This window comes from Agelaius tricolor, unplaced genomic scaffold, assembly GCF_023055355.1.
Source record: "Agelaius tricolor isolate 1412-34295 unplaced genomic scaffold, bAgeTri1.0.p SCAF_3, whole genome shotgun sequence".
Lineage (NCBI taxonomy): Eukaryota > Metazoa > Chordata > Aves > Passeriformes > Icteridae > Agelaius > Agelaius tricolor.
Window position 1 is genome coordinate 58110737 of NW_027269263.1, and position 14248 is coordinate 58124984.

The following is a 14248-nucleotide window of genomic DNA, read 5'->3' on the forward strand; positions in this document are numbered from 1 at the left end:
AGGGCTATTTGCTTTCACTGCATTTGTTACAAAATATATATTTATTTTCTATTAAATTACCTCCTGCAGTATTTACTACTCACAGTTTGGTGTGTTAGCGATCTACCCATTACCCCTTCCCCTGTCCCCCAAATGTACCAAAGGTTATTTGTTATAAGTAAAATAAAAGTGTCATATAATTCAGTCTGCTTTCTGTCAGAGCATTCAATACATGTGGAAAAATTAAATTTGGGAGTAAGGTAAGAAGGAAACAAGGGTTTCAACTAGCCCTGAGGTCATCCTAGCTCTTCTCTGCTTGCTTGGACAAATTATAATTATTCTTTCTCTAGAATAAGCACATTTTTGCCCTTTTCAGCAAACACACTTATGTTTTAATAGTTACTGCTATTTTCAGCCTTGTACATGCCAGAAGCTATAGTTGGTCATGCCAGTATTCATTAAAAAGTCACATGCACAAACTTTATTCTTAACATTTGTTTACACTTCATGTGATAGTCACAACATTTTAAATTAAATACAGGATTCAAAGCATAATTGACACCACCAAATGTTGTTTTCACCTACTAATAATCAGAATAACAGATAATGCTCCAAACTGAGGCAGTTCCTTAAAGCAAACATAAATGCTCCTTCTACCTCTGTAGTAGATTTCTACCAATGAAAATGTTGGTTTTTCCATTTTTTTTTTTCTTTTGAGGAACAAAATGTTATACCAACTCAGAAACTAGATATAGTTTTATCCTGGTAATTTACAATAATCAGAATCATAGAATGTGCTGAGTTGGAAGGGATCCATCAAGATCATCAAGTCCAACTCCTGCCCCTGTGCAGGACACCCGATCACACCATGTGCCCAAGAGCATTGTACAAACCCTCTTAATTCTGTCAGGCCTGGTGCTGTGAGCACTTTCCTGGGGAGCCTGTTCCAGTGCTCAACCACGCTCCATGGTGAAAAACCTTTTCCTGATATCCAATCTAAATGTCCCTGACTCAGCTTTAGGCCATTTCCTTGAGTGCTGTCCCTGGTCACAAGAGTGAAATCAGCGTCTACCCCTCCTCTTCCCCTTATGAGGAAGCTGCAGACTGCAATGGGTTCTCCCCCCAGTGTCCTTTTCCCCAGGCTGAGCAAACCAAGTGACCTCAGCTGCAACTCACAAAGCTTCCCCTCCAGACCCCTCACCATTCTCATGGCCCTCATTGGAAAGCTCTCTAATAGCTTAATGAGAGCACATAGAGCATAAAGAACTTTCATATCCATTACTTCAGTGAGTTTACTAATTAGCAACAGGTATGTATAGTCTGCCAACAGGGAAAAGTTTCCACACATAACTAATTCTCCTTATAGTTGTTTATTTTACTATTTCTATATACAGCATGGTCTCCCTCTACTGTTCATTAGCTAGCTTTTAGTCCACTCATTTTCCTTTCCTTTAACTGGGAAAAAGCTTCACCCTCTCCACCTCTGTCCACATAAGGAAGGACAAAACCTGTGATTGTGTTACTTTCCCAGCAGAAAGCACCAGAAGAGCAGGAAGGCCTTGCTTTTAATAGAAGAAACAAAAGCTTTAATTCCTACCATTAAAGGAAGCAGACCAGTTACCTATCTTAAAACCCAGCAGGCTTCCATCTAAATCACTAATGCAGGAATTGCCACCAGCCCTCAGAAGCCCTGACAGCCAGAACATTCCTGCTGTTTTAATGAGGAGGAGCGCAATGCTCCACTTCACCATACAAACCCTTTTCCCACCCAGTTAAATACAATACAGCTATTAAAAATAGAAGAAATAAGACTTACTCAATAAAGTAGACTTCCCCCTTTTCTGTATAAGCCATTTCCCAGTTATCAGGCAGTGGGCCCAAGTCATCATTCTCTTCAGGTTTAGTCTGTTTTGTTACATCCATATCCTCCTTTGCTTCTTCAGGCTGACCATATCCTGGTGCAGGACAAGGCTGGGTGGTAGATGCCTCACCCGAGACAGCTGTACTCTTCTCTTCATGTTCACTTGATTCTACAAGAGAAAAAAAATTACAGGTTTTAGATATCCAAGTTAATGGTGAAGAATTTATGGGGTGCAAGTCTCTGTGAACTGCAAGCCTTGAAATAAAGAGAACAATTCTGTTTGGTTTACACAAAGGTTCCTCTGATGATGCATTTTATTTGGAACACAATAAAAGAAAATAAATGAATAAAACCAAACTGAAACAAGTTTAATAAAGAGTTCTGGCTCCTGGCTCATTCTGTCCCAGGAGTCCTTCCAGACTAGCAGTAAGCTCTGAGCAGAAGGCAGCTTCATATCCAGCAGCTCTACTGTCTCATGTCTTAACTTCTCAAACTATACTCATAAACACATATATATACACATAAAACAACTACCCCACTGTTTTACTACAGACTACAGATCCTTTTCACTTAAAAATGTATGTGCACTAATTGCTTTATGCATCCATATATCAAATAAACCAAGGGCATCCATCAACTCATAGCAATATATTAATCATATAGAAAGTGGTTGTGATTTCATTGTTGATATGACCTGTAGGAGGCTTAGCTTCCCAGAGCCAATACCAAATGCTTCAACATATCAACACTGTAGTGTACAGGAAAGTTCACGAAGATGACAATTTATTAAATGATCTAACAGTGCACCCAGAGCAAGGAACTATGCAGATACTTGTGTGAAACATGTAGGAAGGTGGAAGACAGCTTGGGTGAAATGTTCTAATTAGTGGTGCTTACAACAGCAAGAAAGAAGAGCAACAAAAAGTTAACAAAAACTGTCTAAAAAGGCCTAGATTTTAATTAACCCACAGAATCAATAAATGTGCTGTTATGGCAAGCAGTGGTAAGAGAGAAAAGGTTTAGGAGAACTAGTAAAGATTGAATAAGCAATACTAAGAATACAAGTAAAAAATTCTAATGAAAAAGAAAAATAGTAAGTATAATCAAAGATAATTAAAATTAAGTCATGAATTTGCAATGAGCTGCTACTTGAGGCAGAATTGTACAAAAGGTGAAAACTAGATTAAATTGTTAAGGATGAGCACAGAAAAATAACAGCAAAACAGGACAGTCAGTCTAGAAAGTGAGATATGGTCAGGACATTAGGGCTAACAAGAAAACTTTTTGTAAGTGCAATAATAATAATAATAATAATAATAATAGTACCAAAAGCAGATTCTTTCTGCTATGTGGGAGGGAAGGAGAGCTAATAAATTATGACGCATAAAAACCCCAAGGCAATTAGTGCTCTTTTTGCCTCAGCCACTGCTACAAAAAAAAAAATCACCTGTGATTAAATGACTAACATAATTAATATCAGCAATGGGGCTAAAGAAGGTGGAGTGGGCAGAGAACAGGTCAGGTGAAACTTAGATGACCTAACTGTTCTCAGCTGGCAGAGCTGGATGAAACGGAACCCAGGGTACAGAGAGTACCACATAAGCAGACTCATGGAAAATAACACCAACACCTTCCAGACTTCATGAAGAAAGGAAACTTGGAAAGGACAAACACAACCCTGGTTTCAGCAAAGTATATATTATTTGGGTTTTTAGATAGTTATATATTCTTAATTTATGAGTACCTAAGTTTTGTCTGAATGATTTGCTCAATTAGGCCATTTTGCCTTTTTGTAAAAATAAAAATAAAAGGAGGAGGAAGACACATGAAACTGTAGCTGCACATCTTTCTGTTTTATTTCCTAGGATGGGAAGTAAGAATCAAACCACTGACATGTAAACTTTTCAGAGGTCATAAATATTTGTCAAGACTTTTCAGGAAGAAATTGTGTCAAACTAATCTTTTTTTTCTTTACATGACATAGTAAAAGGTGCTGCTTCTTGGCCATAAATGGTATATACAGCTTTCATGATCTTAAAAAAATACTTTTGACACTGACACATCAACCCTTCAGAACAGCATGAAAAAAACTCAGATTCAGCCTTGGAAAGGGTAAAGATCTACAGCTCTACATCCACATGCAGCACATGTTGGTAAATCTTAACTCATGTTTGCACTATGTGGAATTACAATCTTTTTATGCTGTTTGGAAACATGAATCTGTCTGTAGCATTTTCAAATATGTAAAAGCTTCCTGCAAAGCAGAGATGATGTACAGTCCCCACTTCTCCTGAGAATAGGACAATGTTATAATAATTGCTGAATAATTTTTGGGGTGTTTTGTTCTTATCTCTGCAAAGCAAAAGTCCTCATCTACTTGAGGCATTATTAACAGATCTGTGAGTTGTATTCCTGAGGCTGGCTGCAGCCTTGACCACATCTCTACCACAGCAAGGAAGACATGCAGATTAAACTGAATATAAGACAAAGGTCACATGGCAGATATGAGCACAGCAGAACAAATTCATTTGGGGCAGAGATGAATCACACACAATGACTATTGATCAGCCAATGTGTCTGAAAAGCACAGATGTGGTGATACTGCTGTGCCCTGGGATTTTACCATATCTTTAATATGTGTTCTTCCTCAAGATCTTATTTTCAACAGGTCTGAAGGGGTCAGATTCATGATTTTCAATAACTATATTAACGAAGCCCAGCCAAAATAATGACAGAAAAAAAAAAGTGAAAATTGTTTCTATTATTTACAGTCTAATTCTTGAAACTTGCCATCTAAACATGCAAGAGGACCTTGTCACTTTATTCCTTTATTTTAATGCCACAGATTATTCATGCAGAGAAGTTAAAAAACTTAGTGCCTTCATCCAAGAGAACCAACTAATATGAACCAAGTAATCTCAGAAAAAAAAAAAAGGCAATTTATGGGGTGGTTTTAGCAGTTCTGAATAAAAATATTTCACATCTTTATACCCTTATTGTATCAAATTGATAATTTCTTAAATTCTGTACAAGAAAGAGTCCATCCTTTTGAAATAACTGTTGAATACAAGAGTAGTTCAACTTATGTTTGCCAATATATGTGAATGTGTCTTCTTGTAAAGATATAGCTTTGCAGCCTTGCAGTTTCTCCCTTTTCTATAGGGCTGGAGCCATATTCAGGTCTTGGTGCTTTTGTATGGAGGCATTGCTCCCCCTGACTCCTGACACAGTGAGAGACAAGGGCAAGGAAAGCAGGAGTCATGGAGAGCACAGAGTATTCTGTGGGTCACAGGATGTGACTTAGTTGTGATAAATTGAGTTTAAAGAACCTAGAAAAATCAATGGATACCAACTTTTGTGTGTTTTTAAATTTTGAGTGTATTTTAAATGTGTATGTTTTTTGAAGCCTCTGGCTTTTCAAAGCCTTCTGTCTTTGCTGTGTAATAATAAAACAATAAACTCAACATGTTGCCTGGGTCTAGTGCAACTTGCATGGTGATTGATGCATTGGGACTCTGGTCTTTTGTTCATTCCTAAGGCCTGGAATGATAATTTTGAAACTTTATGTCATATCTTACGCCTCAATTAATTTGAGCCTGACAGAACTTCATTCTCTGGGTGCAACTTATCATTGCTCAAGTACTGTCAGAATAATGCACATACATAAGCATGCTTTCAATGTGAAAGTGATTCTTCTGGAGTTTGGATGATAAACTTCATCAGTCAGCAGTGGAAAGCAAATGTGACATGACCAACACAGTGTCAAAAATACTGATGCTGGTTGTAAAGGAGACCGACTCAATCCGTTGCAGACATTAACAGTGACAGCAGCAAAAACTGCTGAATGTCTGACAAGTTTCTGGTTACTCTTTGATCAAGACTCTCTTTACCTCTTTGGTCAAAGCATTAGTTTTGCAGAAATAATTAATTTCAATACAGTGTGTGTGTGTGTCAGGGAAATCTCCTCAGGTGCAATATCTCTCACCCAGTAATGTGCTCAATTGCACTAAGCGTAAAAAACCCAATACTAAGTCTCGACTTGCCCATCCTAACAGTTAATCTATAGATTATGTCTCCCATATGTTTCTTGGCAAATAGTAATGTTCTTCATTTAAATTTAGCCATTTAAGCTCTTTTGTAGCTGTAGGCTGAATTAATAATTCTAAACTGTAGAGGTGATCCCCTAAAATGTGTATCTAAAACAGCTATGATCTCTTACACTGTGAAATTTCTTTTTTCTTCTTATTTTATATCAACAGAGCAAAAACAAATAGCTCAAACAAAAAAGTAAGACATTTAGGCATATAATTTACTAAAGCTGGATGAGATAAATCCCATCTCCCAAATTATACTATTTTGTCCTGAGAGAACTTGATCCAGGACGAAGAGTACTCCATCCTAAAAGGGCCAAGAGCCAAAGCACTGAGAAGGATTCCTGGTGGCTTTAGGGCTGAGAACAGAGGGCACAAATCAGAAAGAATAAACATACTGGGTAGACAGTTAGGGTCACTTTTTCCATATACAACTGTCTCAGGGAAATCTGATGGACATGAAGCAAGGCATATGGAAGGTATTAATGAAAAATTGCTAAAGCTCAACACTAGCACAGATTATGCCAACAGACACTAAAAAGCTGCCTGAAAATTCAGACCAAAAGCACAAAAATCCCTGTAAGCACAGATATCACTTAACTGGTTTGATAAGGATGAGTTTCTTTTCTTCAGAATCATCTTAGATCTGTTACTATTTCAGCCTCATGGTCCTATGTGTTAGAGAGGTACTTGAGTTGACAGGCTTGGATATGCAGTTAATAAGCCATTAAATTGCTGAGCATCTATAAAAAATGAATCAATGTTTCAGATGTCCCAGGAGCCTTATAATTAATAAAAGCCTCCTCCTGGAAGTGAAGAATTGAAAATAGAACACTCTTTCTAAAAGAATTGGCAATAACAAATGTCCTACCTTTGCTGATTCTTTATAAAAACTAAAATGTTCTCTCCACCAGGAGTTTAAAAAGAAATAAATTAATTAAAATATTCTGGTTTTCCTGATTGTTTAAAGACACAAACTGGAAATGCACTGACATTTTAGAGGTGACTAAGCCTCTGTCAGCTCACAGAGAAAATGACTGCAGTAGCAGGGTCTGTGGGAGCCACACTGCCCAACAAAGGCAACACAGCATGTATGTACAGAGCTGCTTTGCTACAATCCCCAAAGTCCTCAATCAGTGTAACTGAACAACAAAACACTGCTTATAAAAGCATGAGAGCCAACACAGGCACTGCTTGTTCTGCTGGCCACACCAATAGGATTTCCTCTGGCAGGGAGAGGAGGGGGAAGAGGGGGTGGGCTGTCTTACACTCGTGCTCGTGTATTTCATTCTGTTACACAGCACATGCCAGCGCCTGCTTCTTGTGGGCTGCCTCGTCATTGTTCACACAGAATTTGCCTGGGAGAAGCATATTATTGGTGTAGAATTCAAGGAAAAATGCAGGTAAATATTATATTGCCTCTTGATCCACTTGGAGCTGAAACATATTGTCCTGGAAATTGCTGCTCAGCAATGGTCTCCTATGTGGCACATTTTGAATAACTACAAAGAATGATCTTTCTAACGATTTCTACAACACACATCAGAGACCAAATCCTGCCTTTGCCTCTTTCACTGTGGAAGTATCCTGGCAACAGCAGCAGTGCTGATGTGAGGAGCTCCATCCTTTCCTGCTTAGCTGTGTAGGAAGGGCACTAAGTGTCAGAGAAATGCCAAGAGATGCAATCTTTTGTGGCAGGGATGAGCAAGGCTTGTGCAGCATGTGGTGGCAGTGGCAAGGGAGCAATACTGCAGCCCTTTGGAGAGCCAAGGGGAAGAACCAGACCCACTCTCACCCCACTGCTCCTGGACACCCCTGGTAGATGGGGATGGGTTCTGCCCAGGAATTTTCCCTTATATGTAATGTTAGGCAACGGCTAAGGGAAAGTAATGTGGCGAAATCATCCTGGATGGGAAGGTATCAAATTCAGTATCCTTTGTAATGAATCAGGAATTAAAAGGGTATATATAGTCTTTGCAATATGAAAATCCTTTTACAGAGCTTAGATGATGAGGCAATAGGTTTTTTGTTCCACAGTTACCTATACTATTTAGGTTACTATTAGGTCATTTTATCTTCTCATCCATGTGATTGTCACAAGACTCCTACTTCAACAATCTGAGTTTCTAAGGTTACCAAAAAGGATTCACAGCAATATTTCTCAGATATATAAAAATCTGAATTCTTTAATTTTCTACATGAACAAAACCAAAATAATTTCTTAAATTCTATTTCAGGATGAGAATTATTAAGTTCAGTAAAATATTGTTTTACTGAGAGGTGGACGGGGAAATTGATTGCCTGCTTCAGAATAGGCTGGAGTGCTTTCACTCAAGATACCAGCCAGTACCCAGAACCCCTTTTTTTTTTCCTGAAGCACTGTGATCCAAGAAGTAAATCAACAATTGTCTGAAACCCTTATCAGCTTTATGAAGGCTCTGAAACATTCCTGAAAAGCGTCCTCCAGATGGTATTGCTGGGTAAGTTTTAATGGCACTGCCACACCTTTGTTAATATGGTGACTTTAGCCTTCCATTATATTGATAAGTCTTCATGATAATTTACAAAATTTCATTTCATAAAGTTCTGAACAGTCTTGGGAGTGTCACCATTTGAGAACAACAAGACCCAAAACACAGAGACTATTTATCTGAACAAATTGCAGTTCTCTAGACTCCCTCTATAGTCAACAGAGAGGAACAGGCACTTGTGAATGATTTCCTAACATAGAAATCTAAACCAGGTCACAATCCATGCTCAGAAAGAAGGTATTTTTCTCTTTGGTCTATGAAGAGGGATCAAAGAGACCAGTTCAGAGACAGAAATCTTTACAGTAGTTGAGGTAAGTGAGATGACTCCTCAAAATAGAGGTTAAGTAATTATTTTAGGCTTCAGAGAAATCCTAATATTCAGGATTCCTGCCTTTCCCTCTTGCAAGAACATCCTTAACTGAACATGCATATTCTCACTGCAGAAGGAGGTAACTGAGGACTCTGAATAACAGAAACTCACTGCAAAGTAAGAAGGAAGAACAGACCTGGTGTTACTGTCACGTCATTGCCATTGACCACAGGTCTTTCTTCCTCTTCTTCCTCTGGTGGTTCAATGCCTGTCTTCTCCATATTGCTCACAGATTTATTCCTTTTTCGTTTGCCTTCAGCCCCTGGAGTGGCACCTGGGAGGATCTGGTCTGTCACATTTAACAGCAGCGGAGCCGGTTCTGCTGGAGGCTTGGGAGTGCCGTAATAGTTGTCTGCAAAGAGAAGAAAAGGAATAACACATGAGACTGCAGAAATACACAGGCTGCTGCTGCTGCTTCTTTTGTGTTACATTAATGGAGGTGTGAGGTGGGATCTGGCTCATCAGCTAAAATAAAGAACAGTTCAAAATGTTTTCTGCAAAATTGAATGTTTACCTTTTCTGAAATGGTAATTAATTTTCTTTGTGGTAACACAAGTGATCCAATCATGCTCACAAACAAGTATCTTATTAATAATTTCTGAAGCTATAACAGGTTAAGTTTACATTCCTCTCATCCAAATACCTGGCAACCAGAGCTGTTCTCTTATTTCAAATCATTTGTTAGGACAAATTAGTTTTGCAACATTTATGCTACAAAACAAAGAGTTTCTTAAGGATCAAAATTATGATGAGAATATTGATTATTTATTATGTTATGTCATTTTCACTCCCTCAAATTATCTCACCTGCTTCAAAAGTAAATAATCACCCAATGATCCAGAGATTTGCAGTTTTTAGTAACATTTCATGATCTTGTTTTTCATATTTGTGAAATCTTTGCTATTCACGATTTCAAAATTTATAATAGTGATGCTAATATATTTTCAAAGAAACCTTTGAAAATAAGGTTGAAATCTTATGCTTTAGGGCTTAACATTATCTCCAAGTACTAAGGAATTCTGAGAAGACTTAAGGTGGCTGACAGATTACCCTCTATTTGTGTCTCCTGAAATTTCTGGCAACTTCCTCTGAGTCATCTACTTTCTGTCAGAAGGATTATTAGATTAGATGGACCACAGTTCCATTTTATCTATTAATATCTGTATGTTTGCAATTTCTAGCACATCTGATCTAAAAATTAGTGTCTTGCTGATACCACAAATTTTTCATTGAAAATATGGTTAAAATAGATCAGTAACATAATTAAAAATATTTTTTAAAAATGTACTTTCTAGAAAGAAACATAAATAGTATGAAAATATTATGACAATATGACAATATCATTGTAACCACACATAGGCATGACCAAAAAAAATGCATATGTTATACATGCACAGTAAACCATCATAAAATACATTTTGCAGGCAGAGTAAAAATTATCACTGGCACTTGTATTTCTGTGTGTTTCCAAAGACTTACTATGTTCAGCCACATGACAATCTCAATACAGGTAAGTAACTGAACAGCCTTGAAACTACTGAATAGTCACTGAATTTTTCACAGCAGTTTAGCAAAACAATATTAATAACAGATGTTTCTGTAATTGTAACACACAGTAAAAATGTACAGTGTTAAATGACACACATAGTCACTCTGGACTTAGGCATGTTTGAATAAACCTTTGACTCACAGCAGATTTTCTCAGGATTTTGTGAGATGGCACAGGTTTAACAAGAGCCCCAGCAGGGCAATGAGATGTGGCTCTGTAGGAGTGACAGTGGGAGCTCTCTGACTGCCAGAGCCAAAGCAGGGGAGCAGCATTTGGGGTCTGAGGGGCAAAAAGGAAATCTGCATGGATCCACTCACAGAGACTGTGCCTCCAGAAAATGTCAAGACCAGATCTGTTTGCAGTCAAATTTCTATGCTCTGACAGTCCAGGCTGTTTTGAGAATATCTGAAAACCAACAGTGCTCAGTTGGAAGTTTACTTTTGTACTGCTCTAAGATCATGTTACCTTTATTGGTGAGACTGTGTGTCTGCAATATCCCATACTTTGAAAAATGGATTCCTCAATTAAAAAAGCTCCCTGGCCTAAGCCATTTTACCAGTTTTAATCAGTGCCTCAGAGGCCTTAAGCCTGACAAAACTTGTCAAATATGCACTGATTTCCACTGATTCCATAAATATCAGAAGATATATCCAGGGATATTGTATTAGTGCGACACAAACTGTGAAACTAAAGTGCAGTACCTTGGCTTTTTTTTTGTTTGTTCTTAGTTTTGCCATTGTCATACAAAATTGAGTGCAGTAATAATTAGCAGTAATGCTAATATCCTGAATAGTAGATGAGGTGTTTTAACTGAAGGATGCTCTCATGTTATTTTAAAATATTAGACACTTTTTCACCTTGAGTGACTATATGCATCTGTGAGAGACGGAGATAAAATTCATACACACAAAAAGATCTATGAATATCACATATATAAAAATATAAGAAAAAAAATGCACGTATAAGATCTGGGGCCAAAGAGCATTTAACTCATTTGATTTCAAACTGAAAATACTGTATAATTTCCAACTTCTGTCCTACAGCATAAAACTTTATGTGCTTTATGATCCAGTAACCATTCATTTAAAAGTGAGTTTAAAATTATTTATTGCTAGCTAATTATTGATCTATACCTTTAATTCAAAAATATGCAGAAACAATGCAAATAAAAATAAGAAACTACACACATACTGATACAATCAATGTGTCATTAAAAAATTAGTTAAACTCCAATGGAAAAAATATATAGAGTGAGAGATCCAGCCATTTAAATGAAGGAGCAATGCTCCATTACAGAAAAATTAGAATCAATCTAAATGGTCTCTTTTATGAAGAAGAGATTCTCAGTGTCTTGAAATTCCTTACTTGAGACTTGGGAGATTAGAGATGATGGAAGACTCTCACAAAACCTTGGAAAATGTCATATCTAAGCATAATATAGAGACTAAATGTTTAAAAACAATAACTTCTGTTGCCATTAAATTTTGAAAATCTCTGATCTCTTTTTCATCTTCCCCAAGCAAGGGGAAGGATTCAATAGGTTATTGTTGAAACACTAATCAAAAGGTACTGAAATTCATTTTCCTGTAGGTAAAAAAAGGAACATCAAATAAGCAATTTCAAGTGTAGTTAATTTTTGAAAAGGAATTATTAAAAAGAAAAAAAAAAGAAAAAAGTAAAAAAAGAAAGTATTCTAGAAGAAAACACAGACCTCATCCTCACTGGCAGTCAGAAATACCAGCAGTTAGGAGTTTTTTAAAAAATGAATGGAGCACAAAACAGACAACACCTTTATAGCACTATACAAAATCACATAGTATCCTCTCTTTTGTGTACTGCCTGCTGTTCTGGAACTTGCCTCTCAAAAATTACATGGGGGAACTAAAGAAGGGCAATTAAAGCTTGGAACTGCTTAAATTGATTTTGAGTTTTCAGCTTGGAAATGGGACAACTGAAGGGGGTATATGGCAGATATGTATAAAAAAAGGACAACTCTGGGAAAGTGCCTAGAAAATCAATGAGTGGATGCTTAGCTTCCCACTACTTGAGGACAAGAGGATGTCCAATAAAATTAGCAGGTTTAAAACAAGCAAAAGAAGTGGGGTTTTTTTACACAGCATAAGAGAATAGTGGCATTCACTGTCAGATGCTGCCAGTTACATAAATGCAGTCAAAAAGCAATTATACAAAGTCATAGAAGAAAAAAAAAAAAGACCGTGAAAGCCTATTAAATGTAAAGGTACAAATTCTGAATCAAGAGTTCCATACAATCAGATTGGTAGAGTGCAGAAGGTAACTCTGCATGCCTTCCCTCTTGTATTTTATGCCTTAATATCTTTCAGGTCTCTTCCAATCTAGGTGATTCTGTGATCCACCAAGGGGCAGTTGTAAAGACATTTTCCCTCCATTTGACTAAGTGCAGCTGCTCTATTACTCAGGTTCCTCCTTGTACTCAGAAAATTGTCTGTATACTTACCTACCACCCCTGCACAGTCAAGAGGTCAGTTTAAGCCTAAGTGAAGCCCTTTGTGCTGGCCCTGAATCAAAGCCTTGGTGCAGGCAGGCAGTGCACAAAAAGCCCCTCTACTGAATCCATCTGGCTGCTGCTCCTGATTGCTTCAGTGCTTCCAGCTGCTTCTGAGTGCAGCTGAACACTGGAGATGGTCTGGCCTAACCTATTTGGCTTGGCTGCCAAAGCAGCTTGGAAGCCATGGCACAGTGACAATTACCAAGTGTCCCTTGCCACCCCCGAGCTGCATAAACCCTCCTCAGCACCCTGATTCTACAAGGAAGAGTCAGACAAATTAATGGGTAGCCTTGCCCTGATGACAGAAACCAGATCAGGAAGTCAGAAAGTCACAAGAAGCAGACAAATGAGGAAATAAGGAGGAGGAAACAGCTTATTTTTTCCTTAACTTTAGTTCACCTATGTCAGGATGTAGTAAGATTTTATTTTATTGATGAAGCGTTTGATGGTGAAGCAATATCCTAACTTGCTTCCTGAGAAAAGGTAAGCCTTTGAGGAAGAAAAAAAGACAGAGCACTTGGGTGGTAGCAAAGAAGCAGAAAAATCCTCATGCTGAAATGATAACAAGACTCAGATACACTGGCAGTGCCTATAGTGATGTGCTCAACACCCTACTGGGCACAGTTATAAATGTGTCCCCCAAGTCGTGCTCTACTTGTGCTCCATTGCAGAGACTGACCTACCTGCATTTTCCTCTGCCTGGCCTTCCCAGTCCCTCTCCCTTTCCTTTTGTGAGGAAGGATCCAAAATGCAGCATAGAGTGGACATCTCCTCTTGCCATCCTTCCAGACAGAGAAGGGAGAGGCAGGGCTTTGTGCCAGGTCTGCACTCCAGGCTGTGGAGGAGGAGGAGATGCTCCTTTAGCTCCTGGGCCAGGCCAGCCTGAGCCATCAGATCATGGAGAAAGGGGACCATTGCTGAGAGCACCCTTTGCTCCTGAAGCTCCCCTGATCTCACGTAAGGAATTAAAAGCTCTAGTTTAAAAAGGTATTATGAAAAGTTGAAATAGTGATGAGGAATTAGGAAATTATAGTAAAAATGAACAACCAGACAGAAAACAAGAGGTGTGCCAGAGCCAGAAGCTTTTAGGATGAATACTTCCAGCTGTGGTGTGACTCACATTCTGAGCCCAGAGCAGACACATTCCTTTTCACACTTATTTTTAGAGTGAGATGAAACAATACCCAGCTACACATACACACCTGCCTCTGCTTATTCAGCACCCTCATTTAGATTGATCTGTCTTTTTTGTTTATACAGCTTTGAATTGCTGAAGTATCAGTCAAAATTGTGTGAGTCAGCCACAACTCTAGGAAATGAAAGACAAACCTTATTTTTCA

The 14248-nt window shown here is 38.1% G+C and overlaps 1 protein-coding gene and 1 long non-coding RNA gene across 16 annotated transcripts in view; one reads left to right on the forward strand and one right to left on the reverse strand.

The window, feature by feature from the left end:
* Positions 1-14248, reverse strand: part of MAGI2 (membrane associated guanylate kinase, WW and PDZ domain containing 2) — a 702131-nt gene that overhangs the window by 232501 nt on the left and 455382 nt on the right. For all 15 annotated transcript variants that reach the window (XM_071424001.1, XM_071424000.1, XM_071423998.1 and 12 more), the window contains 2 exons: positions 8969-9184; positions 1796-2009 (listed from right to left, as the gene is read on the reverse strand). In XM_071424001.1, the coding sequence (XP_071280102.1) occupies positions 1796-2009; positions 8969-9184 (430 nt within the window). The remainder of the gene's footprint in view (positions 1-1795; positions 2010-8968; positions 9185-14248) is intronic.
* LOC139588519 (uncharacterized) lies at positions 7230-9324 on the forward strand. Its single transcript, XR_011678702.1, has 2 exons — positions 7230-7334; positions 8169-9324. It is a non-coding gene; the product is annotated as an uncharacterized lncRNA (long non-coding RNA).